The sequence below is a fragment of the Syngnathus leptorhynchus genome, chromosome 20 (assembly GCF_054491065.1).
Source record: "Syngnathus leptorhynchus isolate UIUO chromosome 20, UIUO_Slep, whole genome shotgun sequence".
Taxonomy (NCBI): domain Eukaryota; kingdom Metazoa; phylum Chordata; class Actinopteri; order Syngnathiformes; family Syngnathidae; genus Syngnathus; species Syngnathus leptorhynchus.
In genome coordinates, this window is record NC_141214.1 from 5,442,706 (window position 1) to 5,469,783 (window position 27,078).

At 40.0% G+C, this 27,078-nt stretch overlaps 4 protein-coding genes across 4 annotated transcripts in view; 3 read left to right on the top strand and 1 right to left on the bottom strand.

Moving 5' to 3' along the window:
* Positions 1-45: 45 nt before the first annotated feature.
* rims3 (regulating synaptic membrane exocytosis 3) lies at positions 46-15,081 on the top strand. Its single transcript, XM_085900270.1, has 7 exons — positions 46-245; positions 3,436-3,759; positions 10,158-10,299; positions 10,373-10,485; positions 10,777-10,878; positions 10,961-11,100; positions 11,182-15,081. The coding sequence occupies exons 2-7, from the start codon at positions 3,495-3,497 to the stop codon at positions 11,392-11,394; spliced, it is 975 nt and encodes a 324-aa protein (XP_085756396.1). The 5' UTR covers positions 46-245; positions 3,436-3,494; the 3' UTR covers positions 11,395-15,081.
* A 574-nt stretch (positions 15,082-15,655) lies between these two features.
* Positions 15,656-21,886, bottom strand: smap2 (small ArfGAP2). The gene is made up of 9 exons (XM_085900847.1): positions 21,416-21,886; positions 18,139-18,272; positions 17,911-18,075; positions 17,778-17,837; positions 17,651-17,708; positions 17,452-17,576; positions 17,204-17,387; positions 16,875-17,140; positions 15,656-16,805 (listed from the first exon to the last, which is right to left on the bottom strand). The coding sequence occupies exons 1-9, from the start codon at positions 21,519-21,521 to the stop codon at positions 16,698-16,700; spliced, it is 1,206 nt and encodes a 401-aa protein (XP_085756973.1). The 5' UTR covers positions 21,522-21,886; the 3' UTR covers positions 15,656-16,697.
* A 629-nt stretch (positions 21,887-22,515) lies between these two features.
* trappc3 (trafficking protein particle complex subunit 3) lies at positions 22,516-25,147 on the top strand. The gene is made up of 5 exons (XM_085900563.1): positions 22,516-22,803; positions 22,993-23,090; positions 23,524-23,623; positions 24,211-24,393; positions 24,807-25,147. Exons 1-5 carry the CDS (start codon positions 22,762-22,764, stop codon positions 24,924-24,926), a joined length of 543 nt encoding a protein of 180 aa, XP_085756689.1. The 5' UTR covers positions 22,516-22,761; the 3' UTR covers positions 24,927-25,147.
* A 200-nt stretch (positions 25,148-25,347) lies between these two features.
* col8a2 (collagen, type VIII, alpha 2) overlaps positions 25,348-27,078 on the top strand; it is a 39,552-nt gene continuing 37,821 nt past the window's right edge. Inside the window, exon 1 of the mRNA XM_085900541.1 lies at positions 25,348-25,414. The gene's annotated coding sequence lies outside the window, so the exon portion shown is untranslated. The remainder of the gene's footprint in view (positions 25,415-27,078) is intronic.

Here is a 27,078-nt window from a genome sequence, read left to right on the forward strand (position 1 = left end):
CCCATTCCTTTCTCATCCTCAGCAGCGCCCCCTCGGCTCTGCTCAACCCCACCTTGGATTGCAGCTTCAGAAGCAGCAGAGTGCAGAACGAAGACGCCGTGCAAAGCTTTTTCCCCCTCCAAATTTTTTTCACCAAGACGTCAAAATAGCACTTGAACGATGACATTAAATCACGCGGGACACAAGCACAACATCATTTGACAACCTGCGACCTACATCGCTCCTCTTCTTCTCCGCTCCTTGTGGTAAGTACTCATGCAGTTTCAGCACCACAATTGTGCACAATGCAATGTGCTGTCACTGGGATACAACGCACGTGATCAACCGAGCATCTTTTATTATAGCTCACAATGTAAAATATAAAAAAAAAGTGCATGACTGAATGTGGAAATTGATTATCTTCCAAGTATTTAGCTAATTGGCCCGTTTTGACATCTGACAGTAATTTAATGACGTCTGCTTAAAGTCACTTAAATATTTCAAAAATTAAGTATTTCTTTTTTTGTAGATGTCATTTTTTTTTTGTACAGGTGCTCCAAAGTTTAATATCACAAGTGTCTACTCAAAATGGATTTGACAATTTACTAAGTTGTGTTAAATCAAGAAAAACATTGAAACATTTTTAACATGTATTTTTGTATGTTTTTAATTCTTAATATGTTTTAAGGGTGTGTGTTTGGGTATGAGTTGAGGGTGTCAGGCAAAGGGAGTGCAGAGCACATAAGCATATAATTCTATAAGGACATTACCAGCACGCACTTTTCAGATGGCTCGTCCTCTCCGCCAAGCACTAGACGGGCTGGGCCACACTCATGCTGAGGTGCGAGATTATATCAGATGGCACACACACACACACACACACACACACACACACACACACACACACATGCATCCAGACATTGCACCTTAACCTCCCATCTGTGGGTGGTTAGTGTGTGAGGTCAACATTTGTTGTTGAATTGATTAAAAAAAAGAATAAAAAAACCCTTTTTGAAATTTATGACACTTGCTACTGTCAAACTCCACGAATGGCGTGACTACTTAAACCGGCTCAGAGGAAAGCAAGCACTTTTTTTGGGGGGACGGGAGAAAAAAGGATAATTATCCATGTGCTTAACTCCTGAAATCCAATGCCTGGCTCCCACTTGATCCTCTGTGTAATCCACCGAGACAGTCAAACTGGGAAGAGACTCAAGCTCCGGATAGCTTGTCTTGCGTAGAACAAACGTAGTCTTTTCACTATAATCGTACAAATAAATATTTTGCAACTCCTCAAGACCCTTGAAAAGTAAATCCCAAGATTTATTTTGAATGACTCCAAGTAAATAATATTGACATGTTGCTTAAAATCACATGCAAAATGTTGATGATAATTATTGTAAAATCATTCTTGGCAAGGTCTGCCAGATTTTGCGCGTAGCAAAAGTGATGACTCCGGTCTCTATCGCGAAACGTTTGAAACGAAAGCCTCCTTGCTGATAATCATCAAATCCCTTGGCTCCGTGTGTATCATTTTGAAGGCTCATTTGCTGGGCCGCTATTTTACACGCTAATCCCCGCTCAGCTGAGCTAGCGATATAGCGTTCTCTTCCCCGCAGTGAATTGATACCCCCCCCCCCCCCCCCCCAGTAGTCTTTTGAAGCCTCCTACAGAGCGTGTCTCTTTAGACAAAAATATTGGGACGCCTACACGGAGTAAAAATGGCTGACATTGGGTCCCATATGACTCGGTCAGCAGAAATGAGTAGAGTGAGGGGCCGGGGAAAGCTAGACATACAACAAATGGAATGGAGGGAAACTGGGTTAAGAGTGACGTGAGTGATGAGGTCCAGCGCTTTCCTGACTCATGGCCGCGTTCCCCGGTGACTAATGTGGTCAGTGACACATCTCGTCTCCTTCCCCCTAGCCTATCGTCTCATGATGGAAGTCGGCCTGGGGGCACTGTGGCGCACCCCACTCTCATCCATAATCCCATTTTAGAGCAATAGTTCCTCATTCGTTATCCTACGTACTCATCGTTTTTATTTTTATAGGAAGGGATCCCTCAGGGATGCGTTCCAGGCCCACTTGCAATCAATGTAAATATGTAAAAATGTCTTATGACTGTGATTCCAAATGTCAAAAATCCTCTTTTGATCAACATTGTGACGATGTGGCGTCTTTTCCAGATGTCCCCCCCCCCCCTCAAAAAAAAGCACAAGTTATTTCCATCCAAGTCTTAACTTCTAAGGACGTATTAAGGGCAAACTCACTCTACACTATATGTATTATTGAAGACATCCCGCAACAGGAATAAGTGCTGTAGCATAAATAATATGTGCATTCGTCCGTACAACCGTTCACCAGTCTGTTAAAAAAAAAAAAAAAAAAATGTGCACACAGTCAGAGTGCATCGTTTGCTTCAATTTTGCTTCCTCGATAAGTCAGGATGCATTAAAAGGGATTTGGGTCTAATTTTTATGAGACGCACAAGTATGAGATCTGGTGATAAGGTTGAGAAGAAGCACGGAGGTTTAGGGAAGATGTCACGAATGACAAGGGGAATTTTTAAAAAGGTCATTCTGATGTAATAAAGTATGATCAGATAGAAAAAAATGGCGTGTGAAGAAAAAGGCTGGGTGACATAAGAGAAATTCTTGGGATGCTTTGATGGCTCTCTTGTACAGTTGAAGTAAATTTATGGAGTAGATATGAATACACATGCGAGCCCAGCGGCAGTTACTGTTTTATGTTGGAGCCAAAATATGATTGCGGGGAAACACGGGAGACAAATAGAAGCTGACAAGGTTGCCCGCCAACAGCAGGCCATCCCTGACATTTGTGTTTGTGTGACTGGAGATTTTTCTTACCACCCACTGACCACCACCTCTTTGTTTTGCACGTACTGTGAGTTATTTTGAGAGCTTTAGGAGAAGGTAGTTGTACCTGCTTTCCAAGTCTTTGTCATTTAAATATGGATTTGTTATGAGTTAGTTAGCTCAATAATAAGTTATTTGTATTTATTTATAAAAAAATTTTTTATTTGTTTTATTATTTTATTTTAATTTTCTATTTTATTTATCATTTATTTTTTATTGATATATTCTTCAGTACTTATTTTAATTATTTTCATTTATTATAATATATTTTATTTATTTTAGTTATTTTTATTAATTTATTATTTTATTTATTTTTATTTTATTTTATTTATAAAAATTATTGAAATTTTTGAATGTTTTTCACTCACCACCTTATTCTCAAATCATATCTTCAGTACTTATTTTAATTATTTTCATTTATTATAATATATTTTATTTACTTTAGTTATTTTAATTAATTTATTATTTTATTTATTTTAATTTTATTTTATTTATAAAAATTATTCAAATTTTTGAATGTGTTTTTTTACTCACCACCTTATTCTCAAATCATATCTTCTCATCTGCCGTTTCCTCAGCACCCCCACTCCAACGTTCCTGCCCAGCCCCCCCACCGGTCCTCTCAACCAGCAGGACCATGATGCTGAGCAGCTCGGTGGAGGTGCCCAGCCCGGGCGGATTGAGCAGCCTCAGCGGTCTGAGCGAAGCGGCTCGGAACGTTGTGCGCTCCTCTAGCATCTCGGGGGCCATGTACAACCTGGAGAAGAGTCCTGGAGCCGGGGGCCCCGAGTCGGCGTCTCTGGCCGGCAACAAGAAGCGGCGCTCCAGTCTGGGGGCCAAGATGGTGGCTATTGTAGGCTTGTCGCAATGGAGCAAGAGCACACAGCAGCTCAACCAGCACGGTCAGTCATTTTCACCATCCGTTTTTTTCTTTTAGTGTTCTTCTAGAAGCGGCAATATCATGTTAGCAGGGGGTGAATGATAATAATAGGGACGTTATGTTCTCCCGCGGGAATAATTATACAGGAGATTTCATACCAGAGCAAACACAAAGGCCTTAATTCCTGTTAGGGATAACTCGTCACATTTGGTAAAGGCCCATTTGATTTTCAAATTTCAACCATAAAAAAAATTGGGTTCATCTCACATTAATATTTTGGTCAGTTCAAGTGCATCAGTGCCCATGTGACCTTTTCAGATGTCTACAATTTACTTTCTGCTTGCCTGCCTGCAATGTGGCTGGACATTGACTGTGTTTATTTTTTGGGAGACCATTCAGCCTTAAAACTCAATCTGAGTCTTGTCGCTATCTGCTCTGTAAATCCAGCAGAGTGTGACATTTCATAGGTCCTGGTCCAGATGGATTTTGTTCAAATGCCAAAGCACTTCATTTAGCAGAAAACGATTTTCTGTTGCTTTAAAAAGCTTAGGATTGCATAATGATTATTTTTTTATATATATATACCAAGTTTCTCATCAAATAAACACAGCTTTCATAGAGATGAACAAACAAACCAAAATGGTTTCGGCCCCCTCTATTTTAAATCCACGTTTTCTCATCCGTGACAGTAAACGGAAGCGTGACGAAAGGTGCGTGGATGTCCAACACGCGTTTGTGATGCCAGCGCTAACAGAGTCACCATATGTCCCACGAGCGGCGTAAACAGGAACACATAGCGTTATTCACGTGGCCGCACGGATTCATCTGAATCCCAAATCAGACACATGGAGTCTTCCCCACCGCAGTGGGAATTCGCAAATTCATCTTTTTGTCAAATTTTGTGGCTTCTCAACCCTGAATCTAATGTTATAAATAATTATACAAATATATATATAAAATATTTTATTTTTTATTTTTTGACATATATATATATATATTAAATATTTTATTTTTTATTTTTTTACATATATGTATAATATATCTAAAATTATATATTTTTTACACACACACACACACTTATTTATTTATTTATTTATTTATAAATATAATCTCCACGAATGGCTGGTGGTTCTTCATGCAGACAAAACAAACAGCAAAGTAAGCATGAAGGAGGAGGCTCATTGTGGCCGAGGATGTGAACAAGAGGGAAAAGTGTAGTGGTGGTGGTGGGGGGGTGTTCTAAATTTAGATGTTCTCAGCTGCCAGGAGAACATATCTCGCCTGGAACTAAATGAAAGGATCACGCACCCACCGTGCGTCCACCTTGGTTCGTATTATGGCTCTCCTTGTTATGGTGGCGTCACCTCAGCTTCACCTCCATGACGCTCAAACGTGGCTAAAAGCACAAAATGTAATAGCCACTGATGGGATCATGTTGGGAAATTACACAACAGCATCAATTTGACCAGGCCTTGTAAACTATCACGCATGGCAAAATCTGTATTGTTCTAACCCAAAAAAATAATCGTAAATATAAAATTAAATAATAATCAAATATAATAAATAAATAATAATCAAATATAATATAAAGTAAATATCTATTACTTTATAGAATTCTCTAAATTCAGATTTGACTGTGCACTGTTAAAACCTATTTGGAAAAAATGGCTGAAAATCTCAGGAGATAGCAACGGAACACTGCATATTACATAAGAGTGATCATTTATTCTGTTCAAGAACTCTCCCCTTTAAACATTGTGCTTCATTTCAACCCTTTCAAATTAAATAACAGGATTTAAAGCGGAGGCTTAACACAATGAATCGAAATGAATACTCTTCAAGCGTGCTGAGATGGTAAACGTTAGAGTGTTATTGTGTCTGTGGGCCATGTTCTGGTCATGGTCCATTTTGTGAATTGGATCCAGTCAGTTCACAAACATCAGCGGAATGAGCTCTTGAAGTGTTTTTTTTTTTTTTGTAGAAAGCATACATTTAAAAAATAATGGCGGACATTTTGAAAAAAATCCTCATGACACAAATCCGTGTGTGAAATGACGCAAACACGCCTTGGCTGCTCCATTTCTGCCCTTTCGTGCTTGATAGATTTTCTAATTCGAGGATTTGTGGCTTTTTTTTTTTTTTGCTCAGTTTGTTGCTCTAATTATTGCCTACTATTATCGGCAGCACGGAAAAAGGAGCTCACAAAGTATTTCCATAGGTTTCAAAGAATGACTCAGTCAGTCTTATCTCCTGTAGCTGTGGCTCGCACGAAGGGCGACCCCTCTTGAGACTAAGGAGCGCTAGATTAATGGAAACCGGGCAAAAATAAAGATGTTGATCGCAAACCAATCACTGCTTGGCAATCCGTCTCATAGTTGGCTCAATTATTTTTAAATCGTCTTTTTCAATCTCTGATAATGGGCAAGCCGAGACTAATTTTGGGTTTCCTTTTTATAAGATGAATTGTGCAGCAGGAAGATGCAAGCACCAAATAGGGTAAAACCAAATGCTAATGAATTAAATCCCCGATGAGTATGCCCTAAAAGTCAATAATACTGTATTTTGACCTCTAATTAGTTCTGTTTTCATTTGGTAACTGTGTGTGGGGAAAAGGGGGGGGTGGTCTACATCTAGCTCTTTGTGAGTCATCAGTATTTTTGGCAGCAGCACTTGAGTTTTCACCATGCTGCTTGTTTTTGAGGGAAAATCTCTCCCTAAAGAAAATCGCTTTAATTAAGATGACTCAAGCCTTCTTGAAATTTGACTGGAAATATTTCACAATAAGCTCTCTGTCGGGTCACACCTCATCTCCGGGTGAAAGCCATTCAAATGGAACAATCTCTGGATTTTTTTTTTTTTTTTTTTTTTCGACTTGCCTTAAATGCAAGGTGGCTGCTCCCCTTTTGAGTCACTGGCTCTCTCGATAAATGTCGACTGAGACCTTTCTCAGTACTCTTAAAAGCTTTCTGCTCCCCACTGGTGCGATTCAGAGGCTACAAAAACAGTCACGAATGTGAACTTTCAACTTTTCTTGCTCCCTTGATAGAAATACAAAATAGCTTATGACTCACAGATAGAAACAAATTTGATTGTATTTTTTTTATTCAACTAAACCGTCTAAATAAGCCTAACAAAAGTCTTCACGCTAACTTTGTAAACGCTAACCATGTAAATAAGTCTAACCAAAGTCTGATAGCTTCATGCTAACTTTGTAAATGCCAAACATGTAAATAAGTCTGATGAAAGTTTGCTAGCTTAATGCAAACTTTGTAAATGCTAAACATGTAAATAAGTCTGATGAAAGTCTGCTAGCTTAATGCTAACTTGTAAATGCTAACCATGTAAGTAAGTCTAACAAAAGTCTGATAGCTTCATGCTAACTTTGTAAATGCCAAACATGTAAATAAGTCTGATGAAAGTTTGCTAGCATAATGCAAACTTTGTAAATGCTAAACATGTAAATAAGTCTGATGAAAGTCTGCTAGCTTAATGCGAACTTTGTAAATGCTAAACATGTGAATAAGACTAATGAAAGTCTGCTATCTTGATGCTAACTTTCGAACATCACAGTCGGGCGATTGGAAAATTGCATAGCTAGTAACTCTAAAACTACTTTGCTGCTACTTTATTATACTCAGACATACACTCTTTGAACTGCTGTCACATTTGCGGCCAAACACCAACACTTGATTGAGTCTTTCGTAATAAAACAAACAACCTGAAGCGACCTACTCCTTCTAAAAATTACGAGCGTTACATCATTTTCCCAATCACAGCTTGGTCAGAGAGAGATTCGAGCACAGCTGATATGCAGCCATTATGTTCAATCAAAGATGGTCAAGAAGCTGTGCAATGAAACCTTCAAATAAACAACATCAACAATACAGGAAATTGCTCCGGAGAACGGTAATTATGTTTGTGTGTTTGGGGGTCTCAGGGGTAAGTGTGTGTGTGTGTGTGTGTGTGTAAAAAAAAATAATAATGTGAGCATTTGGTGCATTGAACCAACACACACCTCTTCTCTCAGCCAATGTAAACACACAGGCGGGCTTATTTCTAAATCTGTTTCATGGCGTCGGCAGGCGGCTGCTGCACCACAGGACGCTCTCGGCAGGTTCCTCTCCCAAAGCCCAAATGACATTTTGCTCTTAAGCCCCATTGCAACAAATCTACAAAATGGTGGAAAAGGTCATGCTAATTTTCCTATTAACCTTTTTTTTTTGTGTGATTTTTATTTCCTTTTTCGAAATCATATAGCTCTCTCGTATTAAGTTAAATCAATATGATTAATACATTGACTAAATTGGTTTCCTCTCATGTACTCCGCATAAAGTCCAGTATTCCGGGAGAAATGACTTGAGAATTAGATTGGCCTTTTTTTTTTTTCCCTCATTGTAATGAAGTGACATTATACAGCAGCCACTGCAGCATATTAACTCATCGGCAGACATCCTGCACTACATGAAGAATTGCCATTAGTACAAATCATTTCCCATGCAAAAGGCTAATAGCGTCTTATTGGTCACTATTGGACGGTAGACAGCCTGTTTTACAGAGATCTGTTTTCAAAAGACTAAATGTCAAACATCTTCAAGCTCTGACCCTCAAAAGCTCTCGAAAAAGGCTTCATAAGAAGAAATAAATATAGCCAGAGCCAATTTTGTATCTTTCTTATGTAACTGACACAGATTCAACTACAAATAATCTCTATTTTTACCTTCTACCTTTTTGAAGCTTTTTTTTTTTTTTGGCTACCGCCAAATTTAGCAGAGAGGCTCAGCAGTGAAGACGCCACAACAAAATCTTTGATCGCAGACACCCGTGCTTGGTTACTGTTGCTACGCGCGGCGGCTCGCTGCCGTCACGGGCGCATCCAATAGGCATGTCGGCGTAGGGAGGCTAAAAACAGCATTCTATATTACAGCTCATAATGAGAAAGGCTTCATCAGTGTTCTCTCCAAATGTCAAAGCGGCTTTAATGATCCTCACATACACACACATCAAATATATGCGTACTTTTGTCTGCAATTGAATCAATTAATTTTCTTCCACCATGTGACTTCAACTTTATCATCTCATATCTGGATTGTTTTCTTTTCATACCTTTTATGTGCACAAATGTTTCTTTGAATTCGATGCGGCGTGTTTTCTGCAATCTTGCACGTCTCCTGGGGATGAATTATTTCTCATATCAGCAGACAATTAAACAGCCTCTACTCCAGTCGCTTATGTAATGGTTTTTTTTTAGCAATCGGATTTATGTCAGGCTCGCAGTCATTACGTGTTTGTTTTGGCCTCGGAATAAAAAGTGCGGAGCGGAAAGGAAAACAATGGATTGAATGTGCATTTATTGGTTTGATAAGCAACTCGATGCACTGGCGGAGCTAGGATTTTTTTCCGGGGGGGGGGGGGGGGGGGGGGATGGAGGGGGGCCAGTCCCGTGTGTCTTCCAATCAGCTCCCTCAGCCACCTGTGTCTTTTCCAGGTGTTCCTCAATGTTTCTATCTGGGGCCGCCATAAGCTTTTAATTTGAAATGTTTACTACGAGACAAGAAGGTAGATCTAAAGTTAGACGGAGGAGATTTTAAAGGCCAGGAAAAGGCACTCGAAGAAGGGGGAAAAGGCTGGTCGAGGCTCTTGGTGCAATGCAGACCGTGTTGCCATGGCAATGGAAAAGGGGGAGAGCGCAGAAAAGGAGGAGGAGGGGATTAAAGAGGAAGGAAGCCATCGCTGCATCTTAACAGGGTGCTGTTTTGATATGAAGGGAGAGCCACGCTAATAAATGAATCAATAGTTGAAGGAGTCGCTACTTGATGCATCAAAGAAGGCTATGGCATCATTAGGAATTTAATTAGGGGGATGACTTTTTTTTTTTTTTTTTTTCCAATAATAAGGATGAGCTTGTCTCCATGGCGCCAGCTGTCTCAGGTGGCATCATCTGCTTCTCGATCAGAGTTGCCACAGCAGCGCTCGAAGTTTGCTAGCAGCCACTTGGCGTCACTGTCGGCTACCTCGTCCTCCTCCCCAAGTCTCACTGAAATCATTCCGGTCCCATCACGCGGCTTTTGTTTGCCCTTGGTGACTGTTCCGGGGCTGCGGTTGTCATGGCGATAGGGGCGAGCATGGTGAGGGATGCTTAATAAGCTTGGAGTTGTTCAAGCCTAATGAAGTCCGATGGCTGGACCTGAGAGTTTGTTTTCACTAGCAACGAGGGGCAAATCCAGAGTCGATCAAACAAACACTAGATGTTGACGGAAAACATACAAAACCTCAAAATAAAAAGAATCAAACATCATTAAAATGCTCAAATAAACCTCAAAGTCCACAACCATAAATGCTAATGTGCTAACAGAAATGAGCATGGGTGTTACGGTAATAATAGTGTGCACATGACCTTTGACCTTTTACATTTCTCATTAGACGGTGGGACCAAGAAGCTTCGTAGCACCATCCGACGGAGCACGGAGACCGGCATCGCCGTGGAGATGAGGAACCGGGTGACGCGACAGGGTAGCAAGGACTCCACTGACGGCAGCACCAACTCAAACAGCTCGGACGGAACGTAAGCCATCCGCCTCGTGCGACCGCTTCACGCGAATCTCCAGCGTGTCAACTCAATGAGCTCTCCCGTCTAGGTTTGTCTTCCCTACCACACGCCTCGGGCCCGAGAGCCAGTTCAGCGACTTCCTGGACGGCTTAGGCCCCGCTCAGATCGTTGGGCGGCAAACATTAGCCACGCCTCCCATGGGTAAGCCAAGTGCAAGGAGAAAAAAAAAAAAATCAAGCAAAAAAAAAAAAAACCGAGGGGAGCGCCCCGGTGATAATCCTTTGTACCGAGTAATGCACAAGTATGTAAAGTTATCAGGCATGAAATGTGATTCGTTAAAGGAAAAGCTCTGAAAGACTCCGGAAGGACACATAGTGGACATAGATTGTTCTATGGCTCCCTCTAGTGGAGACAAGTGTCAATTGAACACTTCATAGCCTCAAGACGATTTGTTGGCTGAAATGTATGAGAAAAATGTGTCTCTCTCTGCAGGAGACGTTCATGTTGGAATGGTAGACAGAGGAGGCCAACTGGAGGTGGAGGTCAACCAGGCCAGGGGCTTGATCCCCAAACCGGGCTCCAAGAACATCCCGGGTACACCGACCTCCCTGGGATATGTGCGGCAAAATCGATTCGAATGAGTTAATTATTATTTTTTTTGCTGCACCGTATTTAGCAACCTACGTGAAGGTGTACGTTCTGGAGAACGGTGTGTGCCTGGCCAAGAAGAAAACCAAAGTCGTGAAGAAGAATCTTGACCCCAGCTACCAGCAGCCTCTGTTGTTTGACGAGAGTCCTCAGGGAAAAGTCCTCCAGGTATCCGACTCACTAATGATATTTCCGCTGACGTCAGAGTCGTCTCCATTTTGTCCACGTGAAATAATTTTTGATGTGTAGGTCATCGTGTGGGGGGATTACGGGCGTATGGACCACAAGTGCTTCATGGGAATGGCCCAGATCCTGTTGGAGGATTTGGACCTCACCGCGACAGTGGGCGGCTGGTATAAGCTGTTCCCTACCTCCTCTATGGCGGACCCCAGCATCGGACCACTCACTCGCCGTCTCTCGCAGTCCTCCCTGGAGAGCGCCACAAGCCCTTCTTGCACCTAAAGCTGAGTCACTCATATTTGTACATAGCACTCCAGACTGTACCTCGAAGCGCAGGAGCCGACGTACACGCTCCTCTGAACGCGTCGAGCAATTTTCTAAGTAGGGGGAAAAAAAAAAAAAAAAACTCATCCATTCAACATTTTACCTGAAAACGTAGCATTTTTCCTCCGCCATATTCCAACATTCCCTAAGCGAGTGCCATAACCTGCATTTTGAGGTTCCACAATACCATCCCAGGGCCATACAGATGACACTTTCTAAACTCTCTATGCCAAACATTAGAAGAAAAAAAAAAAAAAAACATTTTTTAAAACCAAAGCAATTGTTATTGTTGTAGTCTTAGATGAAGCAGTCGAACAATATAAAAGTATGGATATGTAGCAGAGCCAATGATTTAGAAGTGACTTTCTGCGGGTACAAAATGGCCGCCAATATTTAAATGAAGGTATGTGAGGCTATTGTACAGGGCGGGTTTGAGTTTATACATAGTTATGCATATTCACATTTAGAGTTTGTTTGTACTCGCGTGTATCGGCCTGCATGTTTGCTTGCGACATTTAAAAAAAAAAAAAAGCAAGATGGTGGATAAAATATGGTGATTGAAAATTCTGCCTTCATAGTTCTGCCACAGGTGCATTGTGGGAAATATGAAGAGTTGAATTGAAGGTTTTTGGAGCTTCCCTTTTTCCTGCGTAGCAGCATTTGGAGTTTTGCGAGGCTTTATTTGAAATATGATTGAAATATCATAGGAAGGCGACACCAACAATATTGGATTTTACTCACGTGTTGCACTACGCTTCTTTTAAAGACGGCACTTTAATACTTTGACATGTTTGACGCTGTTTCTCATGTAATGTGGCGATTGCTTTCAATTTGAATATTAGCATGGAAATGTAACTAAAACGTTGCTTTATTTATTTATTTTTTAATTGGCTTTATTCATTTTTCACCTTTATGAGAACATCAGAAACAGGTCTGGTAGCACTTTCGATCTGACACTTGCATCTTAATAATAATAATAAAAAAAAAACCGAATTCAGCATAAGTTGTAGCGGAAAACTTTCACGTAGTTTTTCAATAATTTCAAGCAAATAATTGACATTTAAAAAAAAAAAATGTTTATTGATGGAACCAGCACTCAATTTTACTAAATCTTTTTAAAAGTGACATGAATTTGCATGTTTTTACCGCAGTACATTCCGTTGATCAGTACGAAATGAAGCTCACATTTGTATTTTTACTTTCCCTTCACAGCACTTGAGAAATCCAACAAAATTCCACTTTGGATTTGAATATAATGTAATATTTTCTTGACATGATCTACGTACGGTATTGTAGGGTATTCTATACAGTATATATATCAAAATCTTCGTGTCTTTTTGTGGCATGATAATGTAAAATGAGTACAAATACTGTATTTGCACACAATCTCTTCAGTGCACCTTTTTGTGATTCCCCAAAAACTTTGATGATCCACTCTTGTTAAAAAAAAAGAGAGAGAGAGAGAAAACCACCTTGTATAACATCCATGTTCACTGCTGAATGTTTACTTCTAGGCAAAAAAAAAAAGAATTGCTATGTAAATTCCAGCATTTTGAAGCTTGTATGAACGTGTTTAACTTTTTGCTGTACAGTGCGGTCGGTCATTCTGAAAGCGGAAATGCAAAGTTATCCTCGAAAAATATTTTCTTTATTTCCGAATTTCCAAATTGATTGACTCCCGCTAGCAAAAAGCAAAATGTAATATTGCCTTTTCATCAACATGAGTGTTATTGCTTCCAAAAGCAACAGGGTCGACGGTGACAGAGTTGAGTCCAGTTCCGGTGACTTTTTTGAATGTGATGGTACTGAAACGGGTCAAGCGTTAGTGGGAGTGTTTTTATTTTTATTATTATTATTATTATTTTTATGCTGCACTCTGCATGTCAAGCTTTTTCCACGACAGCTTGACAATGAGATTTGAATGTCCACATCCGGCATTTTTCAACCAAATTTGACTTATGTGCAAAAAAAAAAAAGTACTGTACGGTTAATGAAGCTGTTGCAAATATGTTTTATTTTTATAATTCAAGAGGAATTTTAGAAAGGAGGCAGTGAGTGGGCGGGGCAAACCCGTGACGATGAGGGCTTGTTCAGTTTCCAATGGCCTTATTACTCTTCTTGATGATTATTGTATTTTAAAAATCAATGCTTCACTATGACACGTTTGACACAAACGTGTTTTGCTTGAAATATTGTTACAAATATTGTTACAAGAGTTCTATAAACACTATATAGAGAATATGTGTGTGTATAGTTTTCTGAATGTATTTCGTAATCACCGATAACAGAAGGGTGGTTGAGGGACGCATGCGCAATGTTATTTTTTTTTATTATTATTCATCTATTGTAATTGCAATGATAACATTTCCCTAAAAACGATGAATTCCTCTTTTGGTTTGAGTTTTATACGTGAAAATTATCGCATGCTTACACTGATTTTTTTTTTTCGATGGCGTCGGAGAATTTTGAAGAATGCCGTCGAAGTCACTGAGCGGTGAGGGATTTTGAAGAGATGCTGGGAAAGGGAAGATGATTTTTTTGTTGTTGTTGTTGTTGAATTTTTGGTGTAAATTCCTGCAAAATCCAATTAGAAAGTTGGACCCTAACCTTAAAGTAGCATTGGCTCTGCCAATTTTCTTTCGGCAATAAATATCGACTGTAATCTAAGTTGCTCATGAAAATACATACTTGGAGACTTTTAGCATGTAATGCAAAGATAAAGTAGTAACTTTTTTAAAAATCCTAGCGCCCTCAGCAGCCTTTTTCAAACTACTTTTTATTGTAGCAAAGCGACATAAACATACCATCGTCTTATAATGTTCTGTTCATGTCAATCTGTCGACTTGTCTCGTGTCTATAAAAGTCACGTGAGCATTTATTTGATAGTCTTAAAATCCAATTACGAGTCACTTTATCAAATTCTAATCAAAATTTGTTCATATTTGCAGCCATATTTAGGAAATAAAAATAAATACTTTACCAAAATAATTTCTCCCAAAATTAATAAAAAAAAAAGTGAAATACAACTGAATTGCACTTAGCTAGGAGCGCCTTTGTCGTTTTGCAACTGCTCTGAATTATCTTACGAGCAGTATACTTCTGCAGCTTCCGGGTTTTAAGGCTATTGAATAAATGGCTTTTCATGTTGCGAGACCACAACAGACGATACTTAACCCCCCCCCCCCCCCCCCCCGTAACCCCATTTAAGCTACCTGCAAACCATTAATTCCCGCGCCAGCAAAGCACAAATTTCCCTGAATGCAACAAAACAATTTAAGGTCGCACACACACGCGGAACAGATGAATACCTCGGCGAGGCTACAAAAACATTCATCCACATTACTGGTGTTGGTGGTCTTCTCTAACTGGCCTTAAGCTTTCCACTAGCAAAAGGGCAACGTGTAGCAGAGCCACTTTGTGATGGGAGAATGCATCTCACGATAAATGTAGAGAAAGCGAGGAGCTGTAATTTTCTACCTGTGCTTTGTAAATGTTTTCTATGTGCGGTATTTGATAATGTAAAACTGGTATTTTTGTGGTTTGTAAGCTGCAAAATTGATTACTTAAGGTGCACGTTGGTTTTTTTTTTTTTAAGAAAATGCTATCAAAATGGGGATACAAAAAAAATGAAATGTTCATTTTGGGTTGAAGCCTGTATTTGCATGCCCTTTGACCAAGCAGTCAATAAAGTACATTTGAATCACTAATACTGATGGGGTGTGTCCTGTATTTGGTTCAGTGGGTACCACAGATGGCGGCAAAGCACTACTTTTCCCTTAGATAACGCAAGGTCAGTCAAAATCAAATTTCTCCCATAACAGCTGCCACAAGATGGCGCCAAAGATTATTTTCCATCAACTGATTAGAATAATAAATATATATATATATATATATATATATATATATATATATATATATATATATACATACATATATATATACATATGTAAAAAAAAAAAAAAAATATATATATATATGTAAAAAAATATATATATATAAATAACTTTAGCTGGATCAAAAAATTGTTAAATGTGATTATTTTCGATCCAATTATTATAATAAAAATAATTAAAAATAAATAACTAGCTGGATCACAAATAGGTGACAGAATATCTCATATTGGTGACACAATTTCTAAGAATGACCCGTCCCCAGAATGCTCAAAATAGAGCTTTTAATCAAAACAAAATGTATTCATTCCATTTCCGCAGCATCTTATCTTACATTCTCATAAATGTGTAAATGAATATGACACCAAAAAGGCAACAAAAAAAAAAAAAAAAGTCCTAATAGAAAGTAGCTGATAAAAGTCTTGGTTGAAAAACATAATATACAATATTTACCAAGTATAGATACATTCCTCTTTACTTTTCTTTCTTCTTTTCTGTCACATAAAACAAAACAAGAATAAAAAAGATAAAACAATTATGATTTCATGCATCGGGTCAGGAATACATTCCAACCAGGATCGGACATTCCCCCCCCCCCCCTAAAAAAACAGTTATTAATTTGTCCTTCACAAGGTGTTTTGGTCCAATTGTAAAAACATAAGAAAGATAAACAACGATATAATTGCATTTTTCAATTCTGATCTGCCCTTGACACAAACGTACATTCAAGCCATGAAAGCAACATAACATTTTACATTCTCGGCATGCAGTTAAGTGGAAGTGTCATGATGTCATAAACTCATAATGTCATACTTTTTATTTACAAACATTCCGTTCAAGTCTCCATGAAGCTTGTCTTGATCTTTGGTGTGCCAAAATCCAGTTTAGATTTCTTGCGTACTGCCGACCCAATATTGATTGTAAAATAAGGGACGATTAGCTGCCTGATTTTTGTGCATGTAGGAACTCGTCAACATAAAATATAGAAGCTATAAATGAAATTAATAATAGTTCATTTTAAATAATAATAATTAATTTGATCAAAATTCATTATTTAATTAATTATTAATTTAATTAATAATGAATAAAAATGGACAATTTTGTAAATGTGACTTGCAGCTTGAAAGGGGAAAAAATACAACAACAAAAAAAGAGACCAAAAATACTTTTTGACCCTGTTGCTGCAAAACATTCCAAAGGCAAATGTGGACTTTTGTGTCGCTTGGCCGAGGCAGGAAGTAGATTTGGGCCAGCGGCTAGGGAGAGGAAGAGGTAGTTGTACTTTTCTTATTATCGTCTCCTCTTCAGAAATTGGAAATTGGAGTCCCGTCCGCACGGTTCTCGTAAGTTCACTCTCAGGGCGGATCCAATTTATTTCCAGACGTGTGCTGTCATATGCGCTGAAGTCGGGGCCGCTGCGTTTCCCGAGGCTTGACTATTACTGGTGAAAAGATTCATGCCGGACATGTGCTGAGTCATCTGGAAGGTATTAAAACACATTTACAAACTTTATACTGAATTGTTTTACTAATAAGAACAAAGACGTACATGTCCAATGTTCCACTGCTGCGGATGTGCCATCATGGCCGCCGACGCGGCTTGCTGCTGCATCACCATTCCGCTTTGCTGCTGTGTCATGGCGCCGTTCTGCATGTTTAGATGATGTCCGTGATGAGCCAGGCTGCTTTGGGCTGCCATCAAGCTGTTGTGCTGCTGTGACACGCCCATGGCTCCGCCCATCCCGCCGACCTGCGCTAACGAATGGTACGAGCCGTACGGATGTGTCGGGTATCCCATTTGGTTTATGTACAAACCTGTCGGGAAAAAAAAAAATATTACGACCCCATTGTAATAGCGACTTGATGAAAATCGCTAACCATGAGGGGGCGCCATACTGCTAATGTGCATGGATGGGGTGGAGCCGTAAAGGGACAGAATGGAATCCTTGGATAATTTCCTGACGGTCCCTTCTGCCTTTTTGGGTGTCGGATCCAGGAAGAGGCTGAGATTTTCAGGCACGGAGGCGGTCACTCTGCTCTGAGGCAAGAAGGTGGAGGCAGCCTGGAATCGACGTACGTTGTTAGAGAACCAAAACCAAAACTAGATCAGAATCTGAATTCCATACTGTGCTCTTTGTGGAAGAAGGGTTCGAATCTGAGAGGTGACTGAAGAGATCCAACGGATTACAAAGTGGACTCTCATGACTGCCTGGAAGACCATTCGATGTTGGCGGACTTGGAGCAGGAGCATCTAAGAAATGTGACAGCTCATTGATCAACTTTGTCAACGACGTTAAGACGAAGAACACGAAAACGGTACAATACCTAATCCCAGCAAATCCGTGACACACTGAGAGTCTATCTTTGGGCTGACGTCTTTTTTCTGTCCAAACCAAAAAAAAATGATTCAGCACTTTTTATTTTATCCATCAAACACGTCATTCATACTTACAATTTTCATTTTCTCAAACACAACCGGTTCCTTGGGGATGTTCTCGCAGCTCTTTTCTTTCTGTATTCACAATGTTTTTTGTTTTTTTTCCAGTTCTGAAATTTCCAGTCATGCTGAGATGATGCTGACTCACCCTGAGCATCTGGATATCAATGACCTTATCCATGTACTTTTTCTTGTCGTACTTGTCCCTGATGAAGTTCTCGGCCGATTGGTCGCTTTCGGGCCGTTGGAAACATTCGGGTAGAAAAGCTTCGTAGAGACGTCTGGCCTTTGCGTTTCCCATCTCCTGCACACACTGGAGTGAACAAAATATAAGCATGGTATGGAGTGACTATTTGGAATGACCTTAAAGCACAACCTGGACTTGCTCTTGCGTCCACTGGTCCAAGTTGACAGACTTGACTTTGGAGATGTGGACCCCGAGATTGCGATGAATACCCGCGCATCGTATACAGATGAAGATCCCCAAATTCCACGAAGACCATCTCGGACCTGCGACATAGATTGATTTCGACTCAATGTCGGATTTCGCTTACCGCGCGGACGAGATGAATCTGATTATTTTTAGTCCAATTAGAAAAAAAGTCATGCCTGAGACCTCAATTAAAAAATCCAATTCAGCAGGGAACTCATTTAATCTTGTGTCCAATGAGATAAGTAGCCTAGATAACTGCTTCTCACTTTTTACTGCAGTGTGTTTCTTTCAACACTAGATGGCGGTAAAACTCTCAAATTGTCACTTCCTCAAGCCTTCTGATGCAAGAGGAACTTTCGTACAGTATTTGTGCAGGGGTCTGATGACACAAACGAAGAATTGCATCAAATCTCGGTTCTATTTTGTTTTTTTCTAGGGTTCCAATATATTGTCTTGGGGAAATAATCATCCACCAAACAAAAACAAATGAAAGGTTAAGACATAAGTCTGTCTGGTTCAAGCATTAGCTGTCACGTCGTCTAATCATAGAATTACTGAGCAAATCCTGCTTAACTGTGAAAAACACTTGTGAGGGATTACCAAATATGTCTTCTTGACATATATCATGCTAGCTTTAGCCTCTTTATTGATATTCACAAAAAGAACATGTCAGGGTTAACATATGTCCCATGCAAGGCCCCACCCATGAAGCTAATTATGCACGCGTGGTCCTGATGTTTGTAAAGGTAGCATAGCAACCAGATAAGCTCTGAGCTGGGGGAGGCACGAGATGATTTGGACGTGTGTGTGTGTGTGTGTGTGTGTGTGTGTGTGTGTGTGTGTGTGTGTGTGTGTTTGTGTGCAATGAATCACACTTGCACACTGCACCACGGTTTGCTGACAATCTGTAAGAAGTTATGTTATTTACCCGAACCACGTACACCTCCGGGTACGGTGAAACAGAAATAGTCGGGAGAGTAGGAGTCAAAGTTGGTCAAGAAATGAAACCGCTTTGACAAATGCATCTGCAACTAGCTTCGATAACATGGCAGGAAAAACAAAACAATAAAAGATGAAAAAAAAAAAAAAACACTACAATTATACAAGATGGCATCAAAGTCAAGCATTTTATCATGTAAAAATTTTCAATTGGCTCAATATTAGTCGAAAAACATCATGGAGCAAAAAAAAAAAGTTTGCTTTAATAGCCATTAAATAGCAACGGCTATGCTAATCGCTATCCACAGAAGTGCAATAATAACACTCGCGATTCATTTGCAAAACACACTTTCTGGCTAACACACACACACACACACACACGTGTACAAGAGGGCTGCAGGTGCATATGGCTCATTAGCCGACATCCCACAAGGATAAACGCTACTTTCGGCAGTTAATCCCGCAGAGCCGTAGCGCTGCTTACTATCACCGCCCAGACATGTGGCTCTGCAACAATCTCACTCATTTCAATGTCATTTTTTTTTCCTTCCACTTCCCAGCACCTCAAGCCCTCAAGGTGCCCCTAAGCTATCTAGTGACCCAGCAGTGCTAGTTTATGCTAACAAGCAGATGGACCCTAATTGATAATTCATTTCCATACGCTCCCACCATATGCTTTGCAATGTGAGGACCAACTGTTATATTTTGTTGTTCAATTACATGGTGAACCTTGTTTCTCTTTGTGCTGTATTCATTTTGGCTGTGTCATCCTCTCCTTGACTCTGTGACTCAGGGGATGCACAGATGAAAATCCCTCCTTATACCTGACACGTGAGGGGAGGGGCCGAGTTGCACGACATCAACAGGTGACGTCCACACGGCAACACAAAACAGCCAAGCTATTAGATTGAAATGAGAATTTTTATTTCGCAAGTTATCACAAGAACTATTTCTGAAAGGGGAGACAGTGCCCCTGCAGTCCCCCCCTGTAACTCCGCCAGTGACTTGAGACTCACAATGAAACAAATCGTATTTTTTTCACAGCAACATCGTCGCTTTGTACACACTCGTGTGACCACTTCCTCTTCGAGCACCCCCAAGGGAGGGAGGGAGGTGAGAAATGCACAGTAATCTTTGTCAGGCTAAATAAGATTACAAGCAAACCCAGATGAGCTGAGTTGAGAGGCGGATGTGGAGCGGACGAAAGCTTTTAGGTCGAGTTTGTGAGTATGTCTGTGATAGAAGCTCGCTCACTTAAAAATGCACCAATCACAGAGAAGGAAGAAGAGTGCCAGTGTATTCATATGATTTATTATGGAATCATAACATATTCACTTAATGATCAATGAATTGTGGTCTGTGCAGACTTTTTAGGTTGCATTACTGGAGCGGTTCAGAGTCTTTTTTTTTTTTTTTCAAATATTTCGAAAGAGAAACAATTTAGATGTGGTTGCAAAAGTGTACACATCCCCTCCAAAATGTTTTACCATTTCCTGTATGATTCCATTTAGCTACATCATAGCCATGTGAGACAAGGTGGAAAGGACTAATGAATAAATCACAACATTAAAGCACTCAAGAGCCCGCTTACTGATTCTCATGAAATATTTATGCGGCCATCGACTCTAAGTTGCATTTTGCAGGTAAATAAGAAACACACACCTGGAACCTGCTTAGTCATTCCACAATTCATAATCTAGTCAGGATGCCAGCAGCGACTTTTATTGGAGGATTTATAGCCGAGATGAAAGTGCTGCTAAGTAGTGAGCGAGGCAAAAAAGGGTACTTGTGCTCCCATCGAATCATGTCTCTTAAGGTTTCATTTGATATTTTGACTCTTGTCTGACTTTCCTGCTTGTGTTCAAAACAGAAACGTTTAGCCACGTGGAAAAACAGGTTGAACAAATAGAAGCCGTCGGGTCAATTTAATGGACACACAACAGAGTCCAAAAGACCAAAAGAAGGTAAGACAATTTAAAATACTTGAGTCAAAATGGCATTTTTACTTTTCTTTAGTTCATTTCAAGAATGTCAACCTTTTTACTTTTATATTTGGCACCCCCTATTTAAGGCAGTGAGTAGTTTTTTCCCACCAGATAAGGTAATAAAACATGCATGATAATATGACATCATAACGTTCTTAACCAGCTTCGAAGCTTCCTTCGTGTTTTGTTTTATTCTAAATAAAAGATGTATGCAAACGGCATAAAATTAACGACTCGCCATGAGACAGCAATGCACGGTATGCAGGTTGCGGTTCATGCAAGAAAACGGGACCCACCTTTTGATTCGCAATCCGCGCAGAATTTATTCTCCTCCAACGCCAGCAAAGAGTTGAGCACCGATTGGTACCGGTCGACGTCTTTCACAGATTTTCCCGTCATCATTGCACAATAGTTGACCTCACCCCGGTCCACAGCAACTACGCCGTCCGCGGATTCTCAAATAACCTCGCTGATTCCGATTCCTGGAAGCGGTGAGTGGCACACTGGCGCTGGGATGAGGAGGAAGATGAGGATGATGATGTTGAGGATGGTGGTGGTAGGGATCGCCTTAAGTCAAACAGCATGCGGCTGTCTGCAAGGACTGGACTGTTGTCTCATCCAAATGGATATTTAATGAAAGCAATTATTCATGAGAATTTAAAATAAAATACAAATAATAAAAAAAAAAGAATAAAACCCATACCACCGCTGACTTTTTTTATAGTTCCAAAATACTCCACCCTCGCCCCCGACTTACACTCGCACTAAATATGTAATTGATCACAGCAAGACAAACCTCTGCTCTCCCCAGAGACATCAAGTATACAGAGATTATGCCTTTCTGCAGAACCATACGTCAACTCCGCTGCCATATTGGATGTGGCAAGATGTTATTTGCGGGTTTTCTTCTTCTCCTTCCCTCCTGAAGACCAACCCAAATTTAAGTTATAAATAAGTGTTTTTGTCCTGTACAATTTTGGCAATGTCTTCCCTGTAATATAAAAAGAAATAACGTATTTATGTATTTTAAATTGGAGTAATTATGCCTTGAAATTGTCTCCCAAAATACACACAACAGTAACTTGATTTTTTTTTTGCCAATTAAGTTTGTCTATTTTGTTTCTTTCAATTACAGTACAATTTTGACACGTCCAAATAACACCCATTTCAGCAATTCCTATAGCGGCACTGCCATCCTGTGGTCAATACAAGCGTGACACCCTTGGGAAATTTAATTTTCTGGTTGCTATGGTTCCTCCTAAACGCAAGAGGGCAGTCTATAAATGGGGAGTGTAGAAAAAGCAAGCGATGAAGATGTAAACGGAAATAAAATGATATTTTCTTCAAAACAAATTGAGAATTTTGCTCCTATTTTTGTAAAACAGTTCAAATGGTGCGCAAAACTTACCCGATATTGACCGTGCTATCAAAATATATTTTATTATGTTTTTTAGTGCTTTGTCGACGAGCGGACCTCTAAAATGAAAATAAAAAATCAAGAATAACCGGAAATTGTTTTTTATAACTACAGCTTGATTGGTGACAGCTGTGGCTAATACGGAAATAGTAGCATCGTTACGAAAAAAGCATTAGTAGCCTGATTTTTATTTTAAAACCGTATACATATTTACTGCTTTCCAAAATGTCTCGACAGTCCAACCGCACAACAGACAGCAAGAAAATGGTATGTTGACTCCTTTTTGAAGAATGATTAAAACGTTACAACGTAGCTCGAACAATGCTAACCTAGCATAAAATGCATTCGTTTACTGTTTAACTTGTTACTTGTTTAACCCTCGCCCGTTTACGCATTTGCGTCGTGTCAAATTGAACTGAGAGAACGAATATGTTGCATGACTTTATTCCTTTGCAGAATTCTGAGTTATTCACACTAACCTACGGAGCTTTGGTCACTCAACTATGCAAAGACTACGAAAATGATGAGGAGGTTAACAAACAACTGGACAAAATGTAAGTGCTAAAATCTGTCAAACGAGTGTGTGCAAGGTTGTTTTATTTAATGTTAATTTTTTTTTAACCCTACAAATGTTCAGGGTTTTACTTTTTTTCCTCACAATTTTCTCTATTTCCAAAAGTTTTTAGAGGAGTTACATCATCAACTCTTTGAGATGTGCTTATGATTAAGGGCTATCTAAATAAATCTGTCTTAACTGCACATAATGTGCAGCAACTTGCATTAAATTATGGGCGTTCTCGCCTTATGTTTCCTGACCTCAGATCAGTTTGTCAACATAGTTCAGTCGGCCAGCGCATCAGAATCGGGACCTTGTAGAGAATTAAAATCTCCTGCCAAATGTTTGAACCCCCACCATGTGTCGTGTCTTATTACAGAAAAATCTCTGTTTGACTTCCTTTCTTCCCCCCCTCCTTCTCGCTTTCATAGGGGTTACAACATCGGAGTACGTCTCATCGAGGACTTCCTGGCACGCTCCAGCGTCGGCAGGTGTCAGGATTTCCGAGAAACTGCTGATGTCATTGCTAAGGTGATTGGACTCTTCCGGGCTAATCAGTGCGTGAAGGTCTTCCGAACAGAACCAATAAATCTGATTTAGAGGAAAGGCATCTTGATGAGAGGATGTAAAACGTTTTACTTTTACACCCATATACAGTAGCTAGCAAGTTTGCAAAAATGATTGAATTGCCTTTTTGGACAAAAATAAAAAAAATAAATAAAAAACTTAAGTCAAATTTAGTTTAGTATGCCTTCTTATTGACCTTCATATATAGCATACAGCTGGCCAGGACATAATCCTGTTTCCATTTCCTATAAAACATGTTCACGGCTCACTTCCTTTCTCCTCCGTCATGTTTTGCAAAGGTTAGCCTTCTCTTTGTGACCCCAGAAAAAAAAAAAAAATTGGAGAACCGTGTGTGCAACTGCAACACTGCCACCTGTTTTGAATGAATTCACTGATTCTTTCTCATAACTAAGCAGACCGCAATAGAGGCATGGATGAAACAAAACATTGTTCAGATCATAAAATCGCCCAAATGAGTATTTTTCCGTATGCATTCTCACACTGTGCAAGAGCAGAAAACGCGTTTTAATTTTCTTGGCTTGTTCACCCAGGTGGCGTTTAAAACCTACCTGGGGGTCACCCCCAGCGTAACCAACTGGAGCCCGGCCGGAGACGAATTTTCGCTCATTTTGGAGAGCAACCCGCTGGTGGACTTTGTGGAGCTGCCCGATAACCACAACACGCTCATTTACTCCAACCTGTTGTGTGGTGTCCTCAGAGGAGCTCTGGAGATGGTAACTTCATGTCACGGAATGGACACTGCAGAATAAATGTGTTGGATTAGTCATGTCCAATGTCACTATTGGTTTGAAAATTAATCTATGCCTGCAAACAGTCGCGTGAAATCTCAAATATACATATTTATTTAAAAAAAAAAAAAAAAAGGCCTAATAACGTAACAAGTGACCTCGTTTTTTTAAAATGATTTATATTGAAACACCGCCATCTACAGGACTAAGGTGGAATTTGAGCCACTGAAAATAGTATTTTAGTAAGTCTTGCTACTTTTACTAATAGTTGTGTGTGTTGAGGCACTTTACGCAATGTTCTAATTCGATCTAGATCTGATTTCATATTTCAAAGCCATTGCCTTGTGTTCATTGTCGTACGAGCGAACTAAAATGTGATGACACTTTCCAACGTCCAGGTCCAGATGGCTGTGGATGTGAAATTTGTCCAGGACACCCTGAGGGGGGACAATGTGACAGAAATCCGTATGAAGTTTATCAAGAGGATTGAAGAGAACCTCCCCGCAGGAGACGAGTGATAGACTGACAAGTGGAAATTCTGCATCGCTAGCAACAGTTTTGTTTCCTGGAAAGCGACAATTTACAGACTGGAAGAGACAGTTGAGATTGACTCAAGACAACACTGATGTGTGACCCTGCTATGCTATGGATAAAAAAAGTACGCTTACATTTTATCTTCAAGTGCAGGTTAAAGGGGGCTGGCTTCCCCCCCCCCCGACTTTGAAACACAATGAAATAAATATGGTTTTATTTTGCTGTCATAAATCACTTATGACAGTCACTTATGAAAGTTGTATTATATGCTGCCCCCCTCTTTTTTTTTTTTTTTTTTTTTTTAAATGTCCATTTTCTGCCAGTTGTCTTAAATGTTAAATTAACCTCTATGCTAATAAATGTCACAAATTTGATTTGCAATTTTTTTTTCTTCCTAAACACAAACAGCTCCAGTGCACCGTTTTCATGTCGACGGCTCCTCAAAGTCCCGCAGCCAGCCGCCCCTCCAGAGGTAAACAATAACGTGTGTATGCATATGTGTGTCCACTGGGAACGGGCAACTGGTTCTGGTCGTCACACCTGTGAATGGCTTGATGGTAACAAGAAGTAATGGACAAACTTCCCATTTATATGCACTGCAAACAGATGGCTAGTCACACTTAAAAAAAGAAAAAAAACTAGTTCATAAATATCTCGCATTAGGAGAAAAATATGGGGCTATTTTTGTCTGTAAAGCAACGCAAACAAATTGAGTTCCTTTTTTTGTCGAAAACGTGTTTTCAGATAGTCCGCCAGAGGGCGCTGTTTACATGATTTAGCCGCTTTAGCGATGATTCTTCACCGTCAAAAAACAGAAACGGTCCACTTTGCATTTCTGCTCCTTGAAAACGATTCTGGCAGCTTCGAGTGCCATATTTGAAGGAGTTTAATAGTGGGCCTGCCAGTGCACATAAATCTTAGGATACAATATCAGGTTTTGAATATGGAAAGTCAAAACAATCCATAGCGGGTGGCCGGTGCCAGTGTGTCGACTCACTGGCGCATCTCTCTCCTATCGGTTATCAAGTGAGCATCATCAGCATAAAGTGGATTTGTATCTGTTATTTCACCCACTACTTTTTTTTTTTTTTACGTTTTTACCCACCCATGAGCCCCAGACATATCCTATCCGACATATTTCGTTTTTTGTCAATGTCAAAAGCAGGTCCATTTAGTGTTCTGAAATGGCCCACTTATTTCGTTACAAATCTGTCCATATTTTCCATAAAACTGATAAATAGTCCCAAAATACTAGTAGCAAATGTCATAAGGCTGAGACAATGTGCTCCGGTTTGATTTTAAGCCAGCTGGATTTTTCCATGTGGTCTTTATGGGAAACAAATGGCGGAAAGCACACTGTGACAGTCGAGCCTGCCGTAGTCTGCTGTTGACCTAAACAAAAAACAAAAAAAAAAAATCCAGGACTGCTATTTACTGCTCATTTGCATATTTGATAGACATATATTGAATATTACTGGCCATGTCTTCACAGAACTTGAATGTTTAGTGGATTTTAGTCACTTGGATCTCTGCATGGTCTTTTTTAAAAAAAAGTTTTTGGGATGAGGAACTGCTAAGCCACCTTGGCCCTGCTTCCAATTTCCTCCAGCTCCTTTTGTTCTTGGTCTTCTCTCCTGGATGAAGATTTTTTTTTTGCCATGTTCCTTATGGTAGAAGCCTTGATCCTCTTTATATTCGTGCCCCATTTTCTCCGAATACTTTCCCCAACCTTGCTTTTCATCTTTTTTTTTTTTTTGGTTACTGAAACCGCAGCCGTTCAAGCTGGAATTTCATGTAACAGCCGCAGAAGTTTCCAGATTGGAAACACTTCACTTGAGGATGAAGTGAGTAGGCGAGAGAGAGAGGAGGGAAAAAAAAAAAATCCAATGTGTAAGTTTACACCAGGCGACCTTGAGGGCAAACTGCACCTGTCCTCATTATTGCCGGGGCCCGTTCCTCGGAACGCAAGCTAATATTTACACGGCTTTCAGAGGCAGTAACGAGAACATTAATTCCAATTGAAAAGCAGGAATGCAAACGTTCTGCTTTGGCTCGGACTAAAATCCAACCAGGCCTTCCACGCCGCAGCTGCGGCAGGCTGGATGTCACCGATCACAAGTTGCAAGCTTGAAGTCA

What these genes read in the sequence shown, in the direction of transcription:
- rims3 (XM_085900270.1), top strand. Translation starts at nt 3,495, where the DNA reads ATGATGCTGAGCAGCTCGGTGGAGGTGCCCAGCCCGGGCGGATTGAGC. An exon ending in ACAGCAGCTCAACCAGCACG is followed by an intron (nt 3,760 to 10,157) that starts GTCAGTCATTTT and finishes ATTTCTCATTAG; the next exon opens with ACGGTGGGACCAAGAAGCTT. An exon ending in GGGCTCCAAGAACATCCCGG is followed by an intron (nt 10,879 to 10,960) that starts GTACACCGACCT and finishes CACCGTATTTAG; the next exon opens with CAACCTACGTGAAGGTGTAC.
- smap2 (XM_085900847.1), bottom strand. Translation starts at nt 21,521, where the DNA reads ATGATGACGGGAAAATCTGTGAAAGACGTCGACCGGTACCAATCGGTG. An exon ending in GGACGCAAGAGCAAGTCCAG is followed by an intron (nt 18,076 to 18,138) that starts GTTGTGCTTTAA and finishes TGTTCACTCCAG; the next exon opens with TGTGTGCAGGAGATGGGAAA. An exon ending in CTTCTTCCACAAAGAGCACA is followed by an intron (nt 17,388 to 17,451) that starts GTATGGAATTCA and finishes CGTCGATTCCAG; the next exon opens with GCTGCCTCCACCTTCTTGCC.
- trappc3 (XM_085900563.1), top strand. Translation starts at nt 22,762, where the DNA reads ATGTCTCGACAGTCCAACCGCACAACAGACAGCAAGAAAATG. An exon ending in CAACAGACAGCAAGAAAATG is followed by an intron (nt 22,804 to 22,992) that starts GTATGTTGACTC and finishes ATTCCTTTGCAG; the next exon opens with AATTCTGAGTTATTCACACT. An exon ending in TCAGAGGAGCTCTGGAGATG is followed by an intron (nt 24,394 to 24,806) that starts GTAACTTCATGT and finishes TCCAACGTCCAG; the next exon opens with GTCCAGATGGCTGTGGATGT.